The sequence below is a fragment of the Lepidochelys kempii genome, chromosome 1, assembly GCF_965140265.1.
Source record: "Lepidochelys kempii isolate rLepKem1 chromosome 1, rLepKem1.hap2, whole genome shotgun sequence".
NCBI classification, from domain to species: domain Eukaryota; kingdom Metazoa; phylum Chordata; order Testudines; family Cheloniidae; genus Lepidochelys; species Lepidochelys kempii.
In genome coordinates, this window is record NC_133256.1 from 173,875,919 (window position 1) to 173,903,587 (window position 27,669).

Consider the following 27,669-nt stretch of genomic DNA (forward strand, 5'->3'; position numbering starts at 1 on the left):
ACAGAAGTTGGCTCAATAAAAGATATTATCTCAGCCCCCTTGCCTTTCTAATACATTTTTATGTAATTTCCTTCTTTTTTTATAAAGCAAACTGGAAAAAAAAATCCATCATGCACAACCATATTGACCCCCGCATGGCTCATCACCACGGTTTGGATCTTTAGAGCCACAGCAGAGACACACCTACTGCTTGAGCTAACTGAGCAGCTGGTTGCACTAATAGACTGTTGTCTTCTATGGGGACAAGCCACTAGCAGTGGAAGAGAAACATATTTTGCCAATAGGTTTCACAGTTGTTGAAATACTATGCCCATGCAATGCTGAGACTCTGGAATCCTAGGTCCTGTTTCAGGCTCCGAGGGCTACTACTCATAGACCCTTCTGCCCCTTTCTCCCTAGGCTAGTCCCTCATCCTCAGCTCCCCTACACACCACCCCAGACTTATGTCTCCTTCTGCTCCTATCCCCTTTCCATTCAAGTCAGACAATTCCTCGTCCACCACCATGCTACATGGGTGTCAGCAAGAGGAGCACTGAAAGCGTCGGAGAGACAGTCTCCCTCCTCTGTTCCAGTACCTGCCACCACACTAGCCCCTACCAGGTAGGCAGAGCAATTCTAGGGAAAGTCCTGCTTTTACTCCAGCCCTAGGCTGGAGTATGTATAACAACCACAGGTCCCGCTTGTCAGCAGGCAGGGTTACACCTGGGACCTCTGAGCCTCTACCACATGAGCTCAAAGCCAACTGGCTGTTAGCTAAGGCTGTAGAGCAGACTCATTTTTTCTCTCTCTAAGTGGTCTCGGTGCTCCTAGAGGGGACAGAACGCCACACCCAGGAGGTGTGTGGATTACACAGGCTCTGTAGGGTTAGTGCATGTGAAGTCTAACCCGAGCATAGGGATGGTGGTGCATGCTCAATACATAGTGAATCTTTGAAGAATAATACTGCAATCCTTTAACAAACCTCTACTGAGCAGCTATGAACCAATTTTTCGGAGTTCATAACGTGGCCAAATTTGAGTGGATGTTCACAGGAACAGCAAAAAGCACATCACCGACACCAGTGTTAACACTCTACCAAATTTCAAGTGTCTTCTCCAAAACATGGAGTTGCTGCAGCATCTCACTATAAGAATATAACAGAGGCAATTGTTCCTTAATCTTATTCTTGCAAACAGCTAAGATGTTTTTACTGAAACTTTAAAAAAAAAAAAAAAATCAGCAGGTGGCAGGCAACTTGCCAGGAAAATTTTATCTCAAAACATGTTAAATTTAGCAAAGTTAGGAGAAACTGAGTACAGGGCTTTATAGCGGAAAGTGTTAGGCAACTATCAGTGACACTATCAATTATACAGATAATAAAGTAAATGACATTTCAAAAAAATCTTTCACTATTATAATCTAATGTGGTAATATGGGTTTAAGTTCCTTGTAATTTTTATTCGTGACAGCATGGAATCAGATTCCCCACAAAAAATGCAATGAAAAAATATAATAAACATAATATTAAGTACTGTAGAAACAAGCGTTTCTAAGGAGGAAGTACGATGCAGCACATATCTTCCTATAATATTAAGCCTCTTTCTTGGTAATGAGTGTGGGTAGACAAAATCCCCCTCTGACATACACGCACTGTGACGTACATAGCTTTTCTTAATTGCAGAAACTTCTGGAAGATATAATCTACTACTAACAGTTTAACTCACTCAGGTTAAGTACAAACACAGAGCAGACCTGATTTTCCTTTCAGTTTGAATCACACAACCCATATTTGGCATTTTCCACCCTGTCACCCTCCTCCCCCCACCCCACCTTATCTAACCCTCCTACTCCCTCTCAACCCTACTGTCCTCTCTCACTGTTTTACCTCACTTCTTCACGTTCCACATAAACATAATTTTTTACCCCTCTTTAGTTGAAACTCCCCTCCTTCCTTTCTTCCTTAACTTCATGAGATGCTGTTGTGAAAATAACAACCCTGTAAAGGACCAACTTTTGCTTCCAGAAAGCTTCATTCTGCAAGTGGCAGGGCACACTGGCCCTGATCCACCAAAGCACTTAAACACATGCCTAACTAATGACAGGTTTCAGAGTAACAGCCGTGTTAGTCTGTATTCGCAAAAAGAAAAGGAGTACTTGTGGCACCTTAGAGACTATAAATTGGTTAGTCTCTAAGGTGCCACAAGTACTCCTTTTCTTTATGCCTAACTAAGTGAGTAGTACTTTTGACTTCAGTGGAGTCAATAGGACAACTCGTGCATAAAGTACAGAGGTACCAATTTCACAAATGGTTAAGGCAGCTGAGCTATCTTTGTTTTTCTTCTCACTGTTCAACAAGTTGATCCTTGCCTCATTCCCTATATACAACTGCTGTATTTACTACACATCCTACTCCAGTGGCTCTCAACCAGGGGTACACAGAATTCTTCCAGGGGGTACATTAACTCATCTAGATAGTTGCCTAGTTTTACAACAGGCTACATAAAAAGCACTAACGAAGTCAGTACAAACTAAAATTTCATACGACTTGTTTATGCTGCTCTATATACTGTATACTATAATGTAAGTACAACATTTATATTCTGATTATTTTATAATTATATTGTAAAAATGAGAAAGTAGGCAATTTTTCAGTAATAGTGTGCTGTGACACTTTGGTATTTTTATGTCTTGTTTTTGTAAGCAAGTAGATTTTAAGTGAGGTGAAACTTGCGGGTACGCAAGTCAAATCAGACTCCTGAAAGGGGCACAGTAGTCTGGAAAGGTTGAGAGCCACTGGCCTAACCAATGTGAGATCCAAATGCGTTCTCAGTTACACTGGCGTATCATTGGTGTAAGAGCAGTGATTTCCATAAGCCAAATGCAAATTTAGACTGCAGTAATTACATATGGCAGGGATGGGCAACCTTTGGCACGTGAGCCATCAGGGAAATCCGCTGGTGGGCTGGGACAGTTTGTTTACCTGCAGCGTCCGCAGGTTCGGCCAATCACAGCTCCCACTGGCCGTGGTTCGCAGTTTCAGGCCAATGGGGGCTGCGGGAAGTGGCGTGCGCTGAGGGATGTGGGGACGAGGGATATTAGGGCCACTTGAGACATGAATTATATGGATTCTGTCCCCATTTGAATCACCATCCAACCTGTTCACTGAACACACTGTGTCCCCTGGAAATAAGGTGTAACCATATAATTCCAGACTGTAGAGGAATGACCCCAATGTATGGATGCTTGCAGTAAAGTTGTAACCATGTTGTCTCTTTCACTCATAGAAGTTGGCCCGATAAAATATAACACCTCACCTACTTTGTCTTGCCAGTGCTCAACCTACCCGGGCCCAGGTATGTTTCAACACAATATGTGACAAAACTCCCAAACCAGGGACATAGAAACATCATATAGGAAACTGACAAGGCTGTGGAAGTCATCCTTTCATAGACAATGCATGACTTTTCCTGCAACTTCAACAAGGGCTAGTTCGCTAAAGTGAAGGGAGATGTGATGTGCGTAAGACACAGGCAACTCTGGGAACAAAAGGCTGCCAGCTCTACAAACGGGAGCCATGTTACCAGCGTGCATGGGGGGGGGGGGGCAGAGTTAAGGTTACCCTGGGCCAGTCATAGCACCCACACCGACTGTGCTACAGTCGAGAGTCAGACAGTTTGCGCTCGTCCTCCTTTCTCCGGTGTGTGGGAACCAGCGTCACAAAGCGCTGGGCGAGTCCAACTGCTGCACATGCGGAGGGTGGTTCACCATTCCACCTGACCGGCGTGCGCGGGGAGGGGAAGGGCTGGAGGCGCTCTCCGTCCCCTCACTTACCCCGAACCTCCGCGGGCCCCGGGGCGGGCGTGACGGGAGGCGGCTAGAGGGCCGGGACCACGGTCATCGAACCTTCCCCCTCCCCCTTTCCCTGTAGCGCGATGGTCTCTTCCGGAAGCGCGCGGGCGAGGGCCTCGAGGAGCCCGCCCGGCCGCCGCTAGCCACAGGGAAGCGGGGCTGGGGAGCCGGCGGCCCGGGAGACGCGGGCAGCGACGCAGCGGTGAGGGGCTCTGCCTGCCGCGGGGGTCGGGGTCTGTGGTGAGGGGCCGGCGCGGGGGGGGCGCTGCTGCCGCTGCCGCCGCCGCCGGGCTCCGCCTGTGTCCGTCCCGGCCGCGCTGGGCGGGCGGAGGGTTCGGCCCCGTTGCTCGGCCGCGCCCGCGAGTCCAGCCCGGGCCCCAGTGGCTCTGCTCTGGGAGCCGGCCGCGCCCCGTGCCGCTCGCTTGGCGGCGGTGCGGGGTCGCGTCATCCCCGCCTCGCCCGCCGGTGCTGCCCCCAGCGCCCCGGCCCACGTGTCCGCCACGGGGCTCGGGATAGTCTCCGTCCCGGCAGCGCTGCCGTAACTCGCTGCGCCGTCAGACGCCGCTAATTGTCCGCGGGCGGGGGCCGGGGAAAGACCGTCGAGCGTGTCGTAGGACAAGCTTTGTTGTTGTCTAATGTCTGACTGGAGAATTACCAAGGAGGACGTGGTTTAGGCAAACGTCTCTCGTTGCATTAAAATATTTATGCAGTGGAGTTAACAGAGCGCATATAGAAGCCTCTTTAGTCCTTCCCCGTGTTTTCTTGTTCGTAAGATGATGTGATCACGTCAGATATGAAAAGGGAGAGGCATCTGATTGCTTGTATTGCTTTCAGAAATTATGCGCTGATGAATAAAATAATAATACTGCATAAATGAGTTTGTAGCCTTTATTTTCTTTTGTGCATCTGTGTCCAGAACTCAAAGCGCTTTCAGGAACCACCGGTTTCTGTAGTAAATGTGGATGCATATTGACTGAATATTGGGTTTTGTTATCAAGAAATGCAGAATATATATCTTGCTTCCTCGTTTTGACCAAAGGACAGTATAATGTTATAAAATAACATTATCACCTTTGCCTTTCTCCTAGGGGCACTATGAATGAAGAGCAGTTTGTTAACATTGACTTGAATGATGATAATGTTTGCAGCGTGTGTAAACTGGGAACAGAAAAAGAAACACTCTCATTTTGCCACGTCTGTTTTGAACTAAACATTGAAGGTAAGAAATCAGTACAACTTAGCTTAATAGTGTACTTCATTCTAAATGTCCCAGAATACCTTGCATTGAGTTAAAGAGAAAAAGAAGGTTCTAACACAAAATTTAAAAAAGGGAAGTGATTTGGTGGCTTGAAGCCAATGAGAGACAAACTCTTGTCTGTAGCTGTTGGTGTATAAATAGTTAAAAACAAATTTGTAGTAATGCGTAATTTTAACACTATTTCTGAGTAACAGTGTGATAATTTTATGGATATTCTTCCTCAAGTCTTGAAAATCCTGAATATTTAACGTAGTTTTGCTATTCTAAATAACTTCTTCCTGAGTAGATGACTTTCATTATTACCTTTTCTTTCATGTTTCAGTTAATTTCTTTATGTACTATAAAAATCAGCTTGGCTGGGCTTTTGGATAAGCAAAAATTTACAAAAAAGTAGACAATCACCTTTTCCATATAATGTTGTATACTTGTAGTGATAAATAGTATCTAATTACAGGAAATGCTTTTCAAAATACCAAGAGAAATTGTGTAATGGATGTTTTTCTATTTATTTTGGAAAAGTATATTTGTACTGTGGTAGCGCCTGAAGTTCCCAGTCAGAGATAGGTGGCTGCCTATGCTAAGCCCGGTCTTTTGTTCTTTTGATTTTCTTTGATTCCTGTCCATCAGCTCAGCAGCAGTGATTGGGCTGCATTAAGTCTTTCCACCAATACCTGTTTTGTTGTGGCTTTGTTCATCTTTAAATCTCTTTGTTCTATGTCATTCACTATGTCTGTCCAACACACCTTTGGTCTTCATCTGTTTCTAGTTCTGGTCCTCTGGTATGTATCACCATGTATGCTATCCTTTCCAAATTCATTGCTGACAGGTGTCCAAACCATTGCAGTAGTATTTCTTCCATCTTATGTGTTTGGCACTGTACAGAAACTTACTTCAGAAGGCACTCTATGCCCCCAAGAGTTTACAAATAAACTAATGTAATTATATAATTATCAGATTGTAAAGTGTAAGCACAACACATTTCCTGATAGGTTAAAACATCAGTTTTTATAGGAATAATCTAAACAACCATATTGAGGGCAGGGACAGTGCCTGCAGCTTCAAGGGTCCACATATGTGGATGTTTTTGTGGCCTGAACAGCCTTGTTTTAAAGTGTCAAGTTTTACTTTATTGTATTCATCTGTGTGTGAATTAAATTGCACCACAAAAGAGTGCTGCAAATTAGAACTTTTCCATTTTGATACACCATAAATGCTTTGTAGTATCACATGTCTGAGTCTGGCAGCAAACAAAAGTAATCCAGTCTGATTATATAATGGATAGATCTACCCATCCCAGAAGTATTTTAGCAGGGGTGATCCCAGGCCATGCCTACATTAGGAGTGCTTTACTAGTATAAGAATACCAATATACGATGCTGGTGAAGTGCTCCTCGTCTGGATGCAGCTGTACTGGCAAAAGTGTGCTTAGTACCGGTATAATAAAACAACCCCCAAAGAGTGAAACACGCTATGCCTCTAAAAGTGCAGATTTTCCAGTAAAGCTGCTTCTACAGTGTGGGGTTTTGCTGGCACAGCAATGTTGGTCAGGGATCACAGCAGTCCACGCTGCTGACCAATATAGCTATGCCAGCAGAAGCCTAGTGTAGATCTGGCCTGCATTGATTATGGGCGACTGAAAGGGAACAAGTTAATTGGTATGGAATGTATGAAGTTAGTGTGTCCTTTGTGCTGTTCTAAGTAGTAGCATCTCGTCCTATATCTTTCTTTCTGATATAGGAAAGAACTAATTGATTGCATTTAACATGAAGGAGGGGTGGAGGGTCACAAACTTCATAGCTTGTGTAGGCCAAAAATCCCAGTGTGCCATACTCCTGGTCTTTCTTTCAGGGACTCCCTGCATCTCTCCAGTCTCTTCTCCCTCCCCCCCCCCCCCCAGAGATTCTTTGTGTTCCCCATTCTCCCCACAATGGGAGGTGTCTTGCTTCCCATTTCCTCCTACCTAGGTAGCAAGAGCTTTATGTAATAAATGCTCATTTTCCCACTTTCCCCATGCGAGGGGCACTTTCTGCTGCCCCATACCTGGGTCCCTGTTCTCCACTCCTGAAGGACTGTGTGCACACGCCTCCATATGCACCCATTCCCCTCCTTCCTACCCTTCTTATTTCTTTCTGGGTGATAAGTCCCTCAGCCTGCGCCGCTTCCAGCAGCTCCCATTGGTCTGGAGCAGCAAACCGCGGCAACTGGGAGCCGCGATCGGCCGAACCTGCGGACGCAGCAGGTAAACAAACCAGCCCGGCCCGCCAGGAGCTTTCCCTGCCCAAGCGGTGGAACAAGTTTGGGAACCGCTGTGTTAAACTATTGGGATGCTGAGCAGAGATGAGATAGGGTATTGTTATGTTGGAAGACATTGATGGATGCTATCAACCAGGTTTTTTTAAAATCTATAGACAGTTGCAGAGGTGATTGGAGATTTGCTTAAGAGCTGGCAGCAGCTTCATGTGTTCCCCATTGGTCTTGCAGTTTATCCCAAATCAGTCTCGTTCCAGTCTGCATAGAACATTCCCTTAAATATTGGAATTGGTCAGATGCTGCATTCAAAAGTTACCACATTACAAAGAAATGCCATTGAGTTTTTGACCAAGCTTGCAAAGGCCTTAGAGGGTTTTTTGGGAGGGTCAGGGAGCACTGTTGAAGTTGAGGTCAAGGTCTCCAATGCCTTTGCTGTTCCTCAAGCTTTATTAAATGCCTGAAGAGTGAAACTGATGTGAATGCTTGCTGTCTATAATTATAAAAATATGCTCTGTTTCAGTTCTAACTGAAGTTTTAATGACAGGTTTCAGAATAGCAGCTGTGTTAGTCTGTATCCGCAAAAAGAAAAGGAGGACTTGTGGCATCTTAGACTAACAAATTTATTTGAGCATAAGCTTTCGTGAGCTACAGCTCACTTAATGCATACATAATACTAAAGAATGGTAGTTGTACTCGTGTCTCACAGAAGCCAGAAAATATATTGGTCAGTCTGTGTCACTTTCATGTGCTCTCAACTCATTTTGGTAAAAATTAAAATAAAACAGCCTTAAACTTTGTCACTCATTCAATTAAAAAGGTAGTACACATCTTAATCTAGCAAGCACTTGTGTTTAATACTTCAGTAGTACTGCACCATCTGCCTTCCCTTTTTATGTAGAAAGGGCTTCCTACTATAGCTTCATCTTTTGATAGTGAAACTGGACAGTTGCTTTGAATTAAGGGATATTGTCAGTGTACTTTAAAACTTGGATTTTTTTTTCATAGTTTTTAAAATAACTGATAGACTTACAGATTTCTCTTTCTGGTTATATTTTAATGCCACCACCTACACTTTAGGATTAAAGAAAACCTGGTGCCATAATCCACCAAATACTATACTTTTATTTGCAGTTAAATGCTCTTGTTGCAGTGTAACGGCTGTGCATGACTTGTGAACATAAATGACTTTCACATTCAGACACTTGCTTCTTGCTGATAGGAGCCTTGATATAAAAATATTTCTGCTTTTATTGTGAGATTACTGTATGTATTTGTCTCTCTGTGCTTTGTTTTGAGCAGGTGAGCTTGAATCTGAGACAGTAGTGGATAAATATAGCTTTATAAAAATCTCAGATTTAATATGATTGCAAAATAAATGCATTTATTTCTGGTTATTTTGAATAGTATTAGAGGTACTAATATTACTGCACAAAAGTCTTTGTTATATAGGCTTTATTTTTAAGATTTGTTTTACAAAAAGCATAAAGAAATAGTTACTTAAAACTATTTTTTGTTTAAGGTAAATGTGATGTGTTTAGGTTCATATACTTATCAATCTAGAAACATTTAAGCATTGATGCCCTTATCGCCATAGAATCTGAGGACTTCATAAATACTGCCTTTTGCCCTCAGTATGCCCCAATGAATTTGGGAAGTACTGTACACGTTTACAGAGGGGAAACTGAACCAAGGCACAAAGTAAAATAAGTGATTTTTCTGAAGTCTCACTGAAAATCTGTGGCTGAGCCAGAAAATGAATCCTGGTATCCTGAGTCCCGGCGCAGAGCCCTGATGACTAGATCTTTTCTACCTTGAAGTGATATTAAGTTACTTTCACTAACACTTCACTTTGACTTGCCAGAACAGTTTACTATTTGGCATGTAGACAAGTAGTAATGGTCTTCAGTTATTCAAGACTTGGGAGGGTACCACATTGGGTAATCCACACACTTTTATAAAGGAAAATGCATCAGGAATTTTCTTACTAGCTTTACATTTCTATCATTCTGTCATCAGTCACTTCTTGCACAAGAAATCAGCAATCATTTGTAATTGCTAATTTTCTTGCACTGAATAGTTATAAATTATGAGATGCAGTATGTCAGAAATGTCATGGCTATTTAAAATTTATAGTTGCTGCTTTTTATTTGAACTGTATGGCGTCAGGCACTCAGACTGTTAAACTTGCAAACACTTAGTTTATTGGGTGTCTTTTCTATTGGTGAGTGCTAGCTGTTCCGATGGGAAGTACGCAAGCACTTTTGCAGTTCTTCAGAAATGAAACTGGTAGCTAGGAAAGAGATATTCGTTCTAACTATTGTATATGATGTTTGGTTTAACTTAATATCTGAATTTATATTTAGATAAGAGGTTTGCCTATAAACAAACTGTTCCCTCTCAGTAAAATAAAGAAGCCATTTGTATTTTAAAACAAACTTTCAATACATGTAACTGTGCTTAGTATCTTTCCAAGGTAATAAGCATTTCCAGTGCCCCCAGTAGCCTGTGTCAGCTTCCCTTCAACATTTTCTGGAAATGAGTTTTCATTTCCCTCATATTTCACAAAGGACCCAAGCTTTCTCTCTTGACTTGGTCTCCTTTAAGGTCAGAGTTCTGTTTTCTTCCCTGGGGAGTATTTGTCAGCATTTTTTCCTAAAACTGCCTGTACCAATTTCACACATCTTAAGCAAAACTAAACTTATTTGGCCTGAGATTTAAAACAATAAGAAAACCAGAAAGGTTGTAGAACTTCAAATGTATGTAGATTAAATATTGTAGAAAGTACAGATAGTTAGGCTGACTTCTTAATTAACCATAAACCATGATCTTTCAGTTGGTTAGTATGGACTCTAACTTCAGTGAGATTCCAAACAACTGTAGAAGTTCATTTGTATGGATAATGACTACATCCTTTGGGCCTTACTTAAGTAGAATTAAAAATGTAGTTTTTCATCTAGCTCTTAGGTTGGGAATGTTCCAGTCTGTCATTAGGTTGTTTCCTGGATTGGTGTTAGGGTTTCAGTATGTTTCAACTTCTGCTTTTCTGAGGCTGTTTTTAGGAGTTAAATGTTTATTAGCATGTTTGGACATTAGCTCAGATGGCAGTACGTAATCACAAGGATATCTATACTCAAAATTCAAATGTCTCGTTCAGAGCCTTTTGTGAGTGAGCAGACAGGTTACCCTCTACACCCCTCCCCAATCATATTAAATAGCATTTTTGCTCATTTAAAAGAATTCCTTTGAACCAGTAGGGATTTTAGCCTTTGAGTGAAATATAAATGCATGCTGTGTCTATACTGTTGGTCAATATTTGTATTGAGTTAATACCATAAGGACCAAATCAGGCTCATATCATTGACTAGGTGCTGTATAAATGCATATGAAGGCAAGGGGAGTTTTGCCATTGACTTCAGTGGAACCAGGATTTCATCCATGGTCACTCTCCTGAAAAGCTTGCAGTCTAAATCAGTAGGGATCCACCTAAGTTCTGAAGTCCACCTGATCTGAGCTCTTGGCAGGGTTGAGCCAAAAGACAGAAGACACAGGAATAGACACATAACATATGCAAAATATTACAGTTGCAGCTTTGATTCTCCCTGTTTCCTGATACCTACCTATATAATTTCTTTGGAGGAAGGAGGGTTATAAACTATCATTATTTAAAGAAAAACTTGGATTAAATCACATCTTAAAATTTTTCTATACTTGTGCTAAAGTATTAGTAAACTTCAAACATTATTTCCATTTTAATATAAACTTACATCATTTGTTCACCTGCCTTACACTTTGCTCAGTTTGTGTAGTCAGATTCACATTTTAGTTATTATGTGTTAATCTGCACTGTAAGGGAATCTTTGTATCCAAATCTCTTCTTTGGGGGAAAGAAGGTGTATTTACCTAAATATAAATCATTTTTAATTTAAAAAATGTTTTTTTGCCAATTCTGAATTGTGCCTAAAGTAACTGATTGTGTCCCTTAACACTTAGTTCAGAATAGACATCTGATAACTCTTTAAACCATGTAACATGTTAGTTATGCTGAACAAAGTCTACAAAAACTTAAAAGGTCAGTTTTGTTCGTGTATATCCTTGCATGTCAACTCTTCTACGGCTTTAAAAAGAAGAAAAAACCAACAGCTCAACCACACACACATAATTTAGTTGCTTTTTCACAACTACAGGAAACATGAAAAGATTTGTTGCTTAAAATGCATTTCCTGTTTCTAATTTATAAGGCTTAGATTGCTTAAGTAAGCCAGGAAATCTCATGATGTATCTCGGTTCTACAGACTCTTTCTTCCCTCCCCTCCCCCCTTGTAATTTCGTGTTGGTTGTGGCGTAGGAAGGGAGACTAACTGAACCGTTTTCAGTATTACCCATTAGCTAGCCTGGATCTTTAATTTTAGCAGAAACCTTGCATGATCTGAGTTGCTTCTCATCCAGACGGACACATCCTCTGTAAACTAGTTTGGAGACTCTGCTTTACTACTGAGCTCTGCTTTGCCTCTCTGACGGATGCTCTAATATCGGAAGCTTAAGACATCTGCATGCGCTTATTAAGAGCTCAGACTTGGCAGTAAAGGTCTCTTCCAGCATTTTTCCTCCAAAAGTTGGATGTCTCTCTTTTTTTAAGATATGCAATACAAAAATAGATCAAGGTGCGTTGGTTCTGGTGTAATTCAAAAAAACTTTTACTTCTTACACTGGACTACCTTGCTTGCATGCTCCTATCACTTAATGTGTTTTGGCAGAAGGGAAAATAACTGTTCCAAGACATACTAACTTAAAACCTTGTTAATGCAGAATTATTGAAAACATTTGACAAGTCTATTATTAAACATCTAAAATGTCTTAAATAAAAGCTATACTATATTACATGATAAAATCTAAAATCTGATGTGTCAGACTGAAATTTGTTACTTAACGGCAGAACATGTGCAGTGAAAGTTTCCGTCATCCACTCTCGCCAGTTTTTTCTCCTCCTACGGAAGACTCCAAGTAGGGGTTAAAGTAGTTCAGTTGCTATTCATTTTTTTTTTTGTGTGTGTGTCCTGTCTGCAAAGACTAATTATGATGGTAGTCTTCAATGTGGACTCTATTCCACTGGAACTAAACCAGAGGTCTCAAACACACAGCCCGCAGGGTTATTTTCTGCGGCCCCGCCAGCTCCCCGCAGCCCCCCCAGCATTTACCTAAAGCAGCTCCGGCCCGGCATGCACCACTCCGGGAAGCAGCCGGGACCAGGGTTGGAGGCCCGGGGGTATGTGTGTTGCCCTGGCTGCTCCTCCAGGTACCTCCGCCAAAGCTCCCATTGGCTGCGGGGAGGTACCTGCAGGAGCGGCCAGGGCAACACACAGACCCCTGGGGCCCCGCCCCAGGTCCTGGCCGCTTCCCGGAACGGCGTGGGGGGCAGGCAGGCAGGGAGAGAGCCTGCCCTGCCCCTGGTTAGTGCCGGGCCGGAGCCACCCCCCGAACCCCTCCTTCAGCCGAACCCCCCTGCCCTGTGCTCCCTGCTGCATCCCGCACCCTTCCTGCACCCCGACCACCTGCCCTGAGCCCCCTGCCGCACCCTTCCTGCACTCCGACCACCTGCCCTGAGCCCCCTGCCGCACCCTGACCCCCTGCACCCCGACACCCTGCCCTGAGCCCCCGATGCACCATGCACCCCAACCCCCTGCCCTGAGCCACCTGCCTCACCCTGCACCCCGACCCCCTGTCCTGAGCCCCGATGCACCGTGCACCCCCTGGGAGCAGGAGGGGGTGGAGTTGGGGTAGGGATTTCAGGGAAGGGGTTGGAATGGGGGCAGGGAAGGGGTGGGAAGAGGCAGGGCCTCATGGAAAGGTGGACTGGGGGCGCGGCAGAGGCAGCAGGGCGGGGGTGGTGAGTGGTGTGGCCCTTGGGCCAATATACTAGTCCTCATGTGGCCCTCGTGGTCATTAGTTCAGGGGGTCTCAAACTCAAGACAGACCAGATCACTACAGGCCACTGTTGGATAACAACTGCTTTCGGTCACTATTGACCTGAACCGCTATCCAAGGCTATGCAGTCTCTCACATTTTTAGGAAGCTGTAGTCATTGTCTTTCTTTTATGTTTAAAAGAATTTTATGCACTTTACTTACAACTTCACCACCAGCCCAGGAAAACTAGAGATTGAGTAATGGCTAGCTTTTGGCCTCAACACATTAGTTGTTGTTTAAGCTACATGGGGATAGTTACATTAATGTAGTTAAACCAGTTTAACATGACATAACATTTCAAGTGTTATGTTCACACCGCGCAATGCTACATTGATTTAAGTTCAGTATAAGTTGGTATTCCATAGATGTCATAACTAGGGCTGGATCTCCCAGGGAAGGCAGAATCAGACCAACTGTTAAGTGACTGAAGCATCTCAACAGCTATGGACAGAAAGGAAAAGCACCAAGAGTGCCTAAAGCCACCTAATAGGCCAGGTAGGAAGGATTTGGTGCTCCAAAGTACTGGATTAATAGGATGGTAACACAGGTTTCCCATCACTGGCCCAGCGGATCCAGAAGACCATGGAACGCAGTTTCCCTCCTTCCTACACTTTTGTGGATGAGTAACCCCACCCCAAAATCCTGAATTAATAGAAGTTGGGGATAGGACAGGCACCAGCACTATACCCAGATAGCAGAGTCTTATACTCCCTTCCGCTGCTCTTTAGATCTTAGGCCTGGTCTACACACTAAACTGCATCAGTTTAATATTCCTGAGGGCATTCTGCACCAAAAAATAAAAATATCTGTGGCACAATATTTTAAAATTCTGCAAGTTTTATTTGTCAATAAATAAATGCAGAGGCTCCAGCATGGCAGTGTGGAGCATAGGCCACTGGCTGCACGATCATGTGAGATCACCCTGCAGCCTCCCCACCACCCATCCCTGGGACAGACTCAGCGGTGAGGCTGCATCCAACCCCGACATAGCACAAGGCCTGGACCTGCCCCAAAAACACCCTGGGGGCCTTCCCCTGTGTGCAAGGCGCACCATGTGTGGGGCAGGCAGGATCCAAGTATGAAGGGACTCAGTGTGGGGTGAGAAGGTTCTATGTGGGACAGTCTGGGTGCAGGCAGCTCAGCGGGGGGTCTGAGTAGCAGGGAATCTGGATGCACCGAGGCTTGCTGGGGGGGTTCCAGGTGCAGGGGCAGTGGGACTCTGCAGGGGGTTCCAGGTGAAGGTGTTTAGGGCTCAGCAGAGGGGTCTGGGTGTAGGGGGCTCAGTGGGAGAGTCTGGGTGCTGGGGGAATGGTGTGTGTTGGGGTGGAGGTCTGGGTGCAACTAGTTGGGGGTCTGGATGTGGGGGCTGAGGCTGGTGCATGTGCAGTGGGGATTATCAGTGTGGAGGGGGGTTGAGTGCAGGGAGCTCAGTGGGGGGTGGTCTGGGTGCAGGGGTGTGGGGTCCGGAGGCAGGGGGTCTAGATGCAGGGGGGCTCCAGATGCAGGGATTGAGTTCAGTGGAGTGGGGTTCAGGTATGGAGGGCTAGGGTGGGTTCTGGGTATACGGGGTAAGGCTTGGTGCGGGTGTCTGGGTATGAGAAGCCCAGATGCATGGGAGTTGGGCAGATGAGGGAGCAGCTCCCCCAATAGTGATCCCCCTCTTCCCCCCCCCCCCCCCAGCTGAAGAGTGATGGGGGCAGGAAGCAGGGGAGGAACCCGAAACAATGTACCTGCACTTCTAGGGAGTGGTGCGTGACTGCTCTTGCAGCTTCCCTGTCAGAAAGTCATTTTTCTGCAGGGAATCAAAGAAATCTGCAGGGAACACTAATTCTGCAAACACACAGTGGTGCAGAATTCCCCCAGGAGTATTAAATTTTAACTAACAAGGTGCTTTCATACAGACTCCATTAAAGTAATGCACTTTAACTGGATTATCATTTTTAATTTACACCTGTACATTTAATTTTTCAGTAGAGGAGAGTGCCAAACTTAGTAGCCTTATAGTGAACATTTTAATTAAGTAATATTGCAATACAAACCTTCATTAACCGGTTTAGTAAGCTTTATAGCATTCATGTATCTGAAAAGTGCATTTTATGACTAAAAAGTTCCTTCCTTTCCAGCTACTGATAAAATTAATTGATGTTCACAGTTGTAAAAGCAATTAGAACTGAGAAGTCCCATTAGACGCTTGCTGGGATCTGAAGGTAATGGCAGTAGCTTATTCTGTTACATTTAATTTAAATTGATAGGGTGGAAAGACCAAAGTGTCTTAACAGCTACCTAACAAAGTAAAATGCAACAGAAGTTAAGCAAAACAGGCTGCTGATCACTGCAAGTTGGTCATGTAGGCATGTGAAATAGTCTTGGTGTTCAAGAGCATCCTGTGGTGTGTTCAGCATTTGCACCTGTTGAGTGGATTTAATCTTATGTACTTTGAATTTTGAATGACTATTCCCCACCCCCCAGGTGAAGTGATCAAAATACCTGCAAACATGGCTGAGAGCTCTTTTTTATTTAGAATATCACCAAATGTAATCATCACAGGGGCTTGTGATCTGTTATTGCCTTGGTTTTAAGTTCTCATCCATTTTTGGCTGTTTTTAAATGTACAATGTAATGAATTATACTTGTGTAATAGCATGGTGTTTGGCTACTAGTATTCTTTGTGTTAATTGCTGCAGCATTGCTTCCTTCCCAGAAAACTGGGGAAAGGGCGAATGGGCAAGTGTATACATATACCCGTAAAAGCAACTATTGATGCATACCTGGCTACTAAAGACTAGACTATCCAAATTAGTCAAGTCATGCTGGGAGCACAGGTGCAGCAGGCTACCATGTGGGAATTTTGAGGCACAAGGATCAATATTTTAAACAGTGTAATAAAGAAACCCTGGGACAAGGTTAGCCAGGGAAGCTCTGGTTCAAAGTTGGCTAGTGAATATTGTATCATTGTAAGATAAACTTATGCTGTAATTTACCATAACCTTGATGAGCTTTGCTTTGTTTGCTTATTTGCCCCTTTCCATAGGGTGGAGGAAGAACTAATTTAATTGCTACCAGGACTGAATACCTGTTTTCTTGATAAAACTGACTAAGCTGCTTGGTCCATGGCATTCTTCAGTTTGCAAAAAGTTTTTGATGAAATACCAATAAAAGGAAAAAATAAATCTTAAGACTCTGTGTGGTGTGTGTGTTTCCAAGAGTGGCATTCCAGTTACCATATAAAGCAGATGGGCAATGTTTTGGACTACAATATCTATTGCATGGAGAGTACTTTTTTCTGTAGGTCTGATTCTGGATGAGTGTCTGTTAGCCTGTGGTGGGCTGGCAATTGTAAGTTCTGAGTTTTCAGTCCAAAATGTTAAAGAACATCAGTTCTAGACCTTAGACAGAGCTGCTGTGGAGGAAAGCACTACTTATCACTTAACTCATTAAAAAGGTAGTTAGAAACTATTGCATCAAAATCATGTAGTAAGATTGGTAGTGTGGATGTGTGAAATCTTGGAATGCAAAGCTTTCATGATAGCTTAAAGGTGACCTACAAATGATTTGTGCACCCTTATTTTGCTGTTTTGTTGTATAAAGACTACTTCAAATTCCAAATTTAAAAAAAAAAATTAACTGACATAAGAAATTTAAATTTTGGCCCTCTTTGGCTTTTTCATAGACAACATTGTGCTTGCAAAAAACAAACAGTTCTGTAATTTAGTACAGAAATGATCATATGGTTTAAAATTATGTGGCTGCACAACTGACATAGTGCAGAACATGGCCTTGAGTTCTTCTCTTCTGTTTAATTCTGCTTATATAACAATTATGTCTGAAGCTCACAACTTCTAATATCATACTCTGACACAGAATAGATACATTTGGTCAGTGTGATAGTTATTTGAAGTCCAGAGCAAGAAAATAAATAATGCATAAAATTGTATTTGTTGGAATAGTAAAGTTATTGGCCTGGAAGGTTGTTGCAGTAGCCTGACTCAATTGACTGCATAAAATGATGGGACTAGGGTCGTTCTCATGCTTATGTGCACTCTCTGGCCCAATATTGAGCTATTCCAGAGGGTAAATACTTTTGGCTGGGGGGGGAGGGGGATCACGGTGGGGGAGCAAGCATGGGAGACTCTGTACCCTAGTGGCTTGAGCACTCACTTGGAAAGAGCGAGACCCAGGAACCAGTTCCCCTGCTCCAGTGATTTTTTTTTTTTTAATTGTATATCTACAGTGGAACAGCTTCAGCAGGGGAGATTGAAGGAGCCCCACTTCAGATTATTCCGTAGACCAGTAACAAGGGCACTGACCTGAGAGGTGGCAGAGCCCTGTTCAAATCCCTTCTCTCCCTCAGGCAGAGGAGGGTTTTGAACAAGGGGTCTCTCACGTTCCAGGCAAATAAGTCTTACCACAGTGGTTAGGTTAGGGTATGAGGGAAGTCATCCTCCTTTTTCCCAGCTTCTTACAAAAACAACTTAATGCTAAAGCAGTGTTTGCAGCTGAGAGTTTGAAGCAGATAGAGACACCTCCCTGCAGCTTGGACATAGGCACTGATCTCTGAGACAGGCCAAGGACGTAGTGCACACACTTAGCTTGGGATTTCCCATTGGGTAATTTAAGTGGGGAACCACCTAGTGTGCTGACTTTTATTAATCCCATTCTAAGACACCTGTCTATCCCCCTTCATTGTATATGTAGCATAGTTGCCAAAATCAGGCTTTGTGAATCCCAGACCCCTGAAAATTAGGTATAGTGACTATGCCTAAACTACTTTATGAATAGGGCCCTACCAAATTCACAGTCCATTTTGGTCAATTTCACGGTCATAGGATTTTAAAAATTGTAAATTTCATTATTTCAGCTACTTAAATCTGAAATTTCATGGTGTTGTAATTATGGGGGTCGTCCTGACAGAAAAAGGAGTTGTTGGAGGGTTGCAAGATTATTGTAGCGGGGTTGCGGTACTGCTACCCTTCTGCACTGCTGCTGCCTTCAGAGGTGGTGCTGCCTTCAGAGCCGGGTGGCCACAGGGCTGCGGCTGCTGGCCGGGAGCCCAACTATGAAGGCAGAGCCGCTGCCAGCAGCAGCGCAGAAGTAAGTATGGCATGGTATGGTATTGCCACCGTTACTTCTGCACTGCTGCTAGCAAGGTGCTTCCTTCAGAGCTGGGTGCCCAGCCAACAGCTGCCGCTTTTCAGCCGCCCAGCTCTGAAGGCAGCACAGAAGTAAGGGAGGCAATACTGCAACCCTCCTAAAATAACCTTGCAGTCTGCCAGCAACCTCTGTTTGGGTCAGGACACTCAGTTTGAGAAATGGTGGCCTCCCCCATGAAATCTGTATAGTATGTGGCAGGGATCGGCAACCTTTTGTCACACGGCCCATCAGGGAAATCCACTGGCGGGCCAAGACAGTTTGTTTACCTGCAGTGTCCGCAGGTTCAGCTAATCGCAGCTCCCACTGGCCACAGTTTGCCGTGCCAGGCCAATGGGGGCTGTGGGAAGTGGTGACCAGCACATCCCTCAGCCCGCGCCACTTCCCGCAGTCCCCATTGGCCTGGCAAGGCAAACCGCAGCTATTAGGAGCTGAGATTGGCCGAGCCTGCGGACGCTGCAGGTAAACAAACCATCCCGGCCCTCCATCGGATTTCCCTTACGGGCCGGATGCCAAAGGTAGCCAATCGGTGGTATATGGGAAAAGCCCACAAAAGAACAGATTTCATGGCCTTGAATTTGGTAGGGTCCTATTTATGAATGTATCCCCATATATGATTTAGTAGTTAGGCTGATCCCAACTCCCACAATAGACACAGATATGTCAAGGGAAGAATTCTTCCAAGCAAGGGGGTGGATTTACTACAGTGATGGAAAAGAACCCTTCCATTGCTGTAGTGCTTGTAGTGTAGACATACCCTCAGAAACTTCATGACCTTTTTCACAACTGAATTTGACACTATTGGGCTCTCAAGTCTATAGATGAGTTACTGATTAGGATTTTAAAACGTCACCTCAGAACATGTATAAAAATAAATACTTTGCCCAGGGTTGTGTTTAAGTAAGATGCAGCTCTTGTATTATTACATTTTTTTTAATATACATTTTTGGTTGGAAACTTAAGATAAGAAGTGGGGCAGTGAATATCCATTGTACTAAATCACATCTTCGAAGTGCTTGTTGCAAGTTGTAATTAACTCTCCAACATTGAAAAAATGTTATAGCATCTTAGTAAAATTCAAACTTTGCTCAGTGCGTATTGTCTGTCACTGTTTTGCAGACGTTCCATTCCTTACAAAAAAGAGAAAATGCCAGTTAAAATATTGACAGACGTATTTTAAAAATCCTTCCTTGTATCAGTTGAATCAAAAAATAAACTGAGCATCCCCTTGTCTCTCTGTTTTGTGTTTTTACAGTGTTCCAGGCGTTCACTGAGTCAGATCCATAATTCTCAACCTCAGTTTTACAAGTAGAAAGTTATGCACCTTTTGACCCTCTGACACATTCTGCCAGTAATTACATGCATGGAACTCCCACTGAAGTTGGTGGGGATAATGGCCATATATTCAAGGGCAGAATGTGGCTTTATTTAACACTCTAGAGTTCTTAGTGGATCTGTCAACATTTTAATATACTTCCTTTATAAACTCTGAGTGCTGCTTCTAATTGCAACATGTCATGTCTCCTTTAGTTGAGGCATCAGCATTTCTTCATGAAGTCGCACTCATTCATTTTTTGAAACTTAGCTGTTTAATAGTTACATTATGCAGAAACGTGACCAGCAGTTGCCTGCTTTCTGGGTTTGAAAAACCCAGTCATTGGTGGGTATAGTTCTTTCCCTTGTGAATGGAGGAAACCATGTATCATAACTTCTGACTAAGGACCAGGACATTCTGCACAATTGAAAAGTTGATTAAAAAAACCCAACACTTCTAGCCCTTATAACTGTCTGAATGTAAACCCATCATAAATCAATGCAACTGCCTTCCTAAGTCTTCAGACAACTCTTAAGTCTCTTCTGCTGGTCACACTTTTCCCAAAGTGCAGCAAAGTGAAATCAAGACAGAAGGCTGAGGAAAACACTGTAGTAGAGGACATCCTCCCCATTGCACCTTCTTTTGGTAGCCAGAGGAGATTGAGGATCTCAATCTCATTAGGAGCCTCCTAGTGAGAAACTGATATGAAAGATGTGGCCCCTGCGAAGGATTTTTGGGCAACATCCCGGTGTATTCCAAGTAACCTTCCACTTTCCAGTAGCTTAAGGGTGTTGCCCCTGAAGAGCTGGGGACCTCACATTTAGCATGTGCTTCTGGATTGCAGACTTGTTGCTTCAGCTTCAGTGTAGCAATCTGGACCAATAATTTTAAAAAATTAATCTATTTATTTTATTTATTTACTTTGGTTTAAAAAACAAACAAACATTAGAGCAGAGAATAACCTGAAAGGTAGGGAAATCTTTGGAGGTGTACCAGAAAGAAAGGAAACTGCAGTGCACAGATCAGATTGGAATATGAAAATATTTCCTTTTTTAATGTATGGTGGAGATGGCTTCCAGAGCCCGTGGAGATGGCAGCTGCCAACCTAGATTTTTAAGGCCTCTGTCTTGAATTTTGTATTCTGTATTAATTTGATCAGGTACAGCATGGTCTCTTCTCCACCCCCATCCTCCCTCCCCACCCCACCCCCACCACCACCACACACGCACACTCTCCATGTCTTTTGGGAGAGAAAATAGCATATTCCCTGGCTTTTTCTGAGTGAAGGACTCTGTCCCTATTTGCAGTAGATGTTTGACTGTTCTCATGGTAGCCCTCTTGTGAGGATTTCTGGATGTCATGGACATAAGTCTGTCACTTAGATATTTGAGCAGTTTTAAGGAATAGCTTTTTCTGGACAGTGTCCAAATCCATTTATGCAACCTAGTCTGTGGCCATCTGTGAGCAAATTGATGGAGTCTGCTGCCTAATATGGAATCTCTTGTGTGAGATGGAGTCACACTAACTACTTTGCAGGATTGATGTCCTTGGTCAAAAATCTTCTGGTTCGTGTCTGGTAGACTTTTCAAGCCTTGTGTAGACCACATGACGTTGTTTTGTTTTTAAAGTATTATCTAAATAGAATTGGGACAACAGTTTGGAGGTGTGGGTTTAAAATTCCTTTCATCCATCCTCCGCACTCCCCGAACAACCATAGTTAAGAAACTAACTTTGTGGGGATGGGGGCGAGAAATTCATCCTCTATCGACTAATGACTTCCTTGTTTTTCATGGGAGGAAACAAAGAAGTATATTGTAAGTATTGGCGTAACTCTTTAAACTGAACATTCCATATAACCGTTACAGTGTATGGGTACTAGGCAAAAACGTAGAGACATTGTGTACTGAAACTTACATTCTGAACTTAATGATAAAATATTTTCTCTGTCTTCCCTCCCCATTTTCTTGCACAAGACCTTCAGGGGATCCTTAGTTACTGCTGCATGGACTGTTTTTTTTTTTTTCAAGCCAACAAAAGGAACAGACTTCATTGTGCATTCTGCTCCCTATCCAAATCATTAGTAGCTTCTTTTCTGTGTAGCACTGTTGGACAAAGAGAGAGACTTAAAATACAGTAACTTGTATAATATTTCACTTAAAGATATGAGAGACTTGAAGTTTTCATAAGCATAAAATAACATCAGCAGCATTTCATGCTGAAAAGAAAGGCGAGGGAGGGGAATGGTATTGAAAAAATCAATCTCAAAAGTCTGAAGGCTTTTAAGCAATGTATTCACTGTAACTTTGACTTACAGACCTTTCTATTCTCTGATGGCTTAAAGATCTGATGGCTTGCAACAAAGGCTTGTTGCCTCTTGAGTTAAGCAGATTTGCTATATTTAAGTTATATTAGGAAGCTATGAAAAGAAAAATGATTTGCCTTTCCCTGGTTTACACTAGAAATGTGTATGTATTTATCACTGGAGTTTGCTTTGAAAGTCTTTTGCAGGTTATCTTTGAAAACTATAGAGTTGATAACCAGAGCTTGAGGAAAAAAAACCTGTCTCCCACATACTAGCCAATGGTAGATATGAAACATGGAGGGTGGAAAGATGTCAGTGAAGAGTTGAGGCAGTATGTTGGTGAGAAGTCCAACCTGTAGCTGCTGGGTAGGAATATGTCCTTGGACCTTATTTGGAAGGTCAGTCTTTCCTGTATCTGGCTAGTAGGGTCTCCTTACCTATGTAGCTCCCAGAAGGTGAGAAATTTTGTTTCTCCTCCACCAGACCCTTCTGGCTGCTGAAAAGAGAAAAGGAGGAGAAGGATCTCCATTGTTCTTCTTTCTCCCTCGCTTTCTGGTTTTTTTTGGTTCCTCTCTCCCCATAAACTGTTTCAGCACTACATGCTTTCCTAAGCAACAGTATGAAACTAACTCTTAAGTTTCACTGCTGTGCACAGAATTCAAAATTAGAAATAAAACTAACCTGAGTCTTGTTAATTTAATTCTGCTGCAGCTTGGGAATGTCTAACTGGCAATAGAGGGACTCAGGGTGAAGCCAATACATTGTTGTGCACAAGCTTCATCTTTGGAACGTTATCTTTGCAACTGTAAGGGCTAGAAACTTAGTTTTGAGTAAAAACTTGGATTCTGCAGAAGTTGATGTACAGCACTCTGCCTTTCCACTCATTAGAGATGAACAGGTAATAAGATTTCTCAAGCCTTAGGGTAAAAACTATTTAAAGAAGAGTTTTGTGTAGCTCAAAAGCTTGTCTCTTTCACCAACAGAAGTTCGTCCAATAACAGATATTACGTCACCCACCTTATCTTTCCAAAACAAAAACAGTAAGTCTAATACTCTGATACTTAAGTGTTGATGCAGCATATGCTTGTGGCCTTTTTGTGCTCATTGAAGCCTTAGTTGTCTTCAGATCCACTTAAATGGAAAACTGCCAACACATTTTGTATGAGAGTCCCGGAAACAATATATAGAACCACAAATTCAACTTGAAAACATAAGCATTTGCTTTCTAAGTATTAAAGGTATTACGGAATAACACACATTTTACATAATCAATGTCATTTCTATCTTTACAGGGGTACCAAAATCCAATCTTCTACACACAAGATCATTAAGGGGGCACAGAGACTGCTTTGAAAAATTCCATTTAATAGCAAATCAGGACTGCCCACGATCAAAACTCTCCAAAAGTACCTATGCAGAAGTAAAAAGTATCTTGAGCAAAAAAATTAACAGGATTATACAGTATGCACAAAACAAAGATTTGGATTCTGATTCTGAGAGCACAAAAACTTCTCAACACCAGCTTTTTAACTTCAGACATCAGACAGACAGAAAACTGATTCCACAATTTGACTCCCAAGTACCCAGGTACTCTGCAAAATGGATAGATGGAAGTTCTGGGGGTATCTCAAACTGTTCTCAAAGTATTTTGGAACAAAAAGAATCTACTGATTTCAGACTTGATATGTTGCAAGAAACAGGAGCTACATTCTGTTGCAAGAGTGTTTTGTGGCCTAGTTGCAGTCAAGCACCGAAGACAGAAAAAGCTAAAAGTGATTCAGATGCCAATGCCCAAAGACAACATCCCTGTTACAGCAGGGACGAATGTAAGTAGAGGGGGAATTAGGTGGGTACACTTCTACTTCTCACTATGGTCTATATTCTGTAAAACGATCTGTAGTCTCTAACAGTTAAGTTCACCCACATACTAGCTATAAGTGTCTAACGTGCTGAAACAGTTTATTTTACATCTATAAAAACTAGCTTTCAGGCGTCTACACAACCAAGCGAATCAGTGTGAGGTGTTCACTTTATATCCCTGCTAGTCTTAACCCAACCATCACATAGCATGTGTCTCCTAAGCTCTTGTGAGGAGAGTTCTTTGCTTATCCTTCATAATTCAGACATGGCAATGACGCACAGTCGTGTCAGTGGAGGTTATTAGCAGTTTACTGACTGACTTTTTCTCATTATTGTTCCTGAGATATGTAATTCAGAGACCAAATTGCCCTGAATAGTAGAATGAATTCGAGGAAACTAGAGAAAACTTTGCATAGAACCAAAATAATGTGCAAAGTAAAATAGTTGAGATTAGTCACACTCTCAAAGTATCCTAAAGTACTTAATTATATACTGGTAACGATTATAGGTATATACAGTAGCCCTTATGCACTAAAGCTTTCAAACACCCTTGGACTTTGGAACCTGTCTTATTGAAAGGCATATTGACTAGGACAGTGAAGTTAACTCCCAGCATATTACTCAAAGTTGTTAATTCATTTAAACTACAATACAAAAACATATTTCTTGCAGTGCAAAGACTTAGGGGAGTCAGGGATAACAGAGGAGCTGAAAGAGAGGGAAGTAATTGCTATGAAGGAGCCAGAGTGTGAACCTGAAGAAGGGGAGTGGGGGGGTTGGGTATGGATGGAAGAAGTATGGAACAGGTTCGTTTTTTGGTGGGGTGGGGCTGGGGAAGCAGGGATTTAGGGAGCCTCCGCCATGCCATGCGGACCTATTTGACCCCCTAGCCTCTTCCATTCAGTCAGGCACCTCTGACCCTGGCCCCATTTGTTCCTGCCCACCCCCATTCAGCTTCTGGCTCAATGTCACCCCACTACCTCTGTGCCCCCCCCTTCCCCCACTAGCCCTTCTAAATTCCAGTCTGAGTGCCCCACACACGCCCCAGCAACCCCATGTGCCCTGCTCTTTGTCCCCTCTATATTGATGCTTCCTCACTTGGCCCCGTGGGCAGGGCGCTGTGCAGAAGATAGCAACTAAAATGGGGCAAGAAAAAATCCCAGGTTGATTTTAACTTTGACTTTACTTCAAACAAGTGCTAGAAATGTTTTTAATCTTCTGAACAAGAACTTAGGTGTAAATGGGTGCAGTGTGGTGGTAAGTCTGCAGTAAGCGACTCTGGTGCACCTGCTCATGGCTCTGCTAAGCTGCAGCACAGTAAAAACTTACTAAGATCTTCAAGTTTCTGCTGCCTCTATGCAGCATCCTGTGGGCATCTGTGCTAATGACAAGGTTTGTCACTTTCACTCTGCTGCCTGGGAAATCTGAGCAGCAGCAGACCATACCCAGCCTGCCCTGCACTTGTGACAGCATAAGAGGCTTTCTCATGAGATTTTTTTTTTTCCAGACACATACTAGGCTTTGGCCTCACTCTCCTTCCATTGACTTCAGTTGAAGCAGAGTTTGGCACCCCTGAGAACTTTTCAAAACCCTTCTGAGGGCAGTCAAGCTGCATAGGGAAGAAAGACATGGAAAAAACGATCATGGAATGGACAGTTGAAAAGCAAGCTGAGTAGAAAATAGGAAACTGACAGTTTTCTGGCACTTCAAAGGGCTCTAAGGTGGTACAGGGTTTGTCTTTGGTGCTTGTGGGATTTGGGCAAGAGAAAGAAATACTTGACTTTGTTCTGAGTTCCCGAAGGTTTGAAAAATGTTGCCATCGGGCTATTTGTGTACATCATAGTCCAGCATGGCTCTTGACAGATGCTTTCTACCTTGAAGGAGTCATGGCCAGAGGCAGTTTTTGCAGGATCACAAACTTCATAGCACTTCCTATTCGTGCTCACCATCTAATTGTGGAGGTGCCTAAAAGTATGAAAATTAACCCTCCCCACACTTAGAAAAACATAATGTGATCATGTAGTTAAAGACTGCATATCTATTCTTACAGCTTTAATTCTGGCACTTCATAACATTGAATGTTTGACTTTTAACATTGAACTAAGTGTTTTTCTATGAAATACACATTTGTCTTATAGCACAATTATCATACTAGAAAAATCTCAAACACTGACAAATCCACATTAATACAGCTATTAACATTCAAGGGTAGAAATAAAAAATCTTAGGTGCTTTTTTGTTATCCCCTGTTTTGGTGGGGGTGGTGATGGGTTTTGTTCATGTTGCAGTGAATATGATGACTCCTGAAGAGGTAGAGCAACTGAATGAAAAACTCCTCAAGCAAATCCAGGGTGAGAAATAATTTTTAAATACTTATTGATTTTTTTTTTATAATGCAGAAAATGTCATTTGAAATGAAACTCTAGGTTTGCTTAAATGATCATTTTGAAATCTACACAAGCTTGAATTCCAGAGCAGAGACAGGAAAAACACTTCTACATTTTCTAATGCACTTACCTCTTGATAAACAGTTACAACTCCTCAAAGATGTGCTTCTTCATTTGCTGGTAAGGTATTTGTGCAAGAGTTTAAACTGTATTTTAAAGTAAGCTCATTGAGCTTAACTTTAAATAAAATTACAAATAAATTAAATGGGATTATTTAACAAATGCAAGTGTTTAGATGTTAAAACATACTGGGGCGTTGTATACCAAGGAGTATTGCAACTAAAAATGTTTGAATGTTCTCCCAGTACTCATGCTCTCTATTGTGCACCTGTATATATCACACTGCATATTCCAAAACCAATTTTAACACATCTTCAGGCAATGGCTTTTAAACCTGACTGTCCACCTTCTTACAGATGTTTTTGAGGAGCTGACTCGGCAAGTGCAAGAAAAGGATTCTTTGGCCTCAGAACTCAATGTCCGCCACATTGCTATTGAGCAACTGCTTAAGAACTGTTCCAAATTGCCATGTCTACAGGTGGGAAGAGCAGGAATGAAATCAAATGTCCCCATATAAATGGCATGAGGTCCTTACTAGTATTAACTTTCCATAACAGTTCCATTAAATAAAGCTGCACCGACTTCTAGGAGCTTTTGGGGAAATGATGGGGGGGAAAAATTTCTTCAAACTTAAATAAAACAAGTTGTATGCAACAGCTTTTGGATTCTAACAAATGCAAGTGTTTAGATGTTAAAATCTACTGGGGGGTTGTTTTCGTTCACTCTGGAAGTAGTTTTTTCCATGCACAATTGGCAGTGTCCCCTGAAGCAGGTGTCATGTCTTAGTGATACAGAAATATTTGTTCAACAACAACGAACGACCTGATGCCTGATCAAACAGCATCCAACCAAGAGAGCTTTACAAGGAGAGCAGTATTCATGAAATTCCTTATTTATTATGAGCAATATTTTATTATTGAAATTTTATACTGAACAAAAGTTACTATTTTAGGTACTTTTTCAAATCTCTTTATAAAATGTTTGAATGATTCTGTGTAACATTTATGCCTTGTGTATGGTTATATTTCATGATTCAGATGTTTTAAAAAAAAGTTTTCTAAAGACAAATTTATTTCCCATTAAATAAATTGTGATGGTGCATCTCTTTTTAGCAACTTTATAATTCAAGAAGGTGATTTCATCAGGCATGGATTGTATCTTCTGGTAGAATAAACTTAAGCACAGCACCTCTTTTTTTTTGAAATTCCATATTTTGGTTTTAGTGTATGGAGTTGGTTT

At 42.5% G+C, this 27,669-nt stretch overlaps 1 protein-coding gene across 3 annotated transcripts; it reads left to right on the forward strand.

Moving 5' to 3' along the window:
- The first annotated feature begins 3,805 nt into the window (after positions 1–3,805).
- Positions 3,806–27,271, forward strand: C1H21orf91 (chromosome 1 C21orf91 homolog). 3 transcript variants are annotated; one of them, XM_073303511.1, is made up of 5 exons: positions 3,808–4,030; positions 4,917–5,047; positions 23,356–23,889; positions 26,212–26,274; positions 26,787–27,271. In XM_073303511.1, exons 2-5 carry the CDS (start codon positions 4,924–4,926, stop codon positions 26,945–26,947), a joined length of 882 nt encoding a protein of 293 aa, XP_073159612.1. In that variant the 5' UTR covers positions 3,808–4,030; positions 4,917–4,923; the 3' UTR covers positions 26,948–27,271. The 3 variants fall into 3 exon arrangements, with proteins under 3 accessions (XP_073159620.1, XP_073159630.1, XP_073159612.1); XM_073303519.1 differs by lacking the exon at positions 26,212–26,274 and having other exon boundaries at positions 3,806–4,030; XM_073303529.1 differs by lacking the exons at positions 26,212–26,274; positions 26,787–27,271 and adding an exon at positions 25,431–26,183 and having other exon boundaries at positions 3,806–4,030.
- Positions 27,272–27,669: the final 398 nt, after the last annotated feature.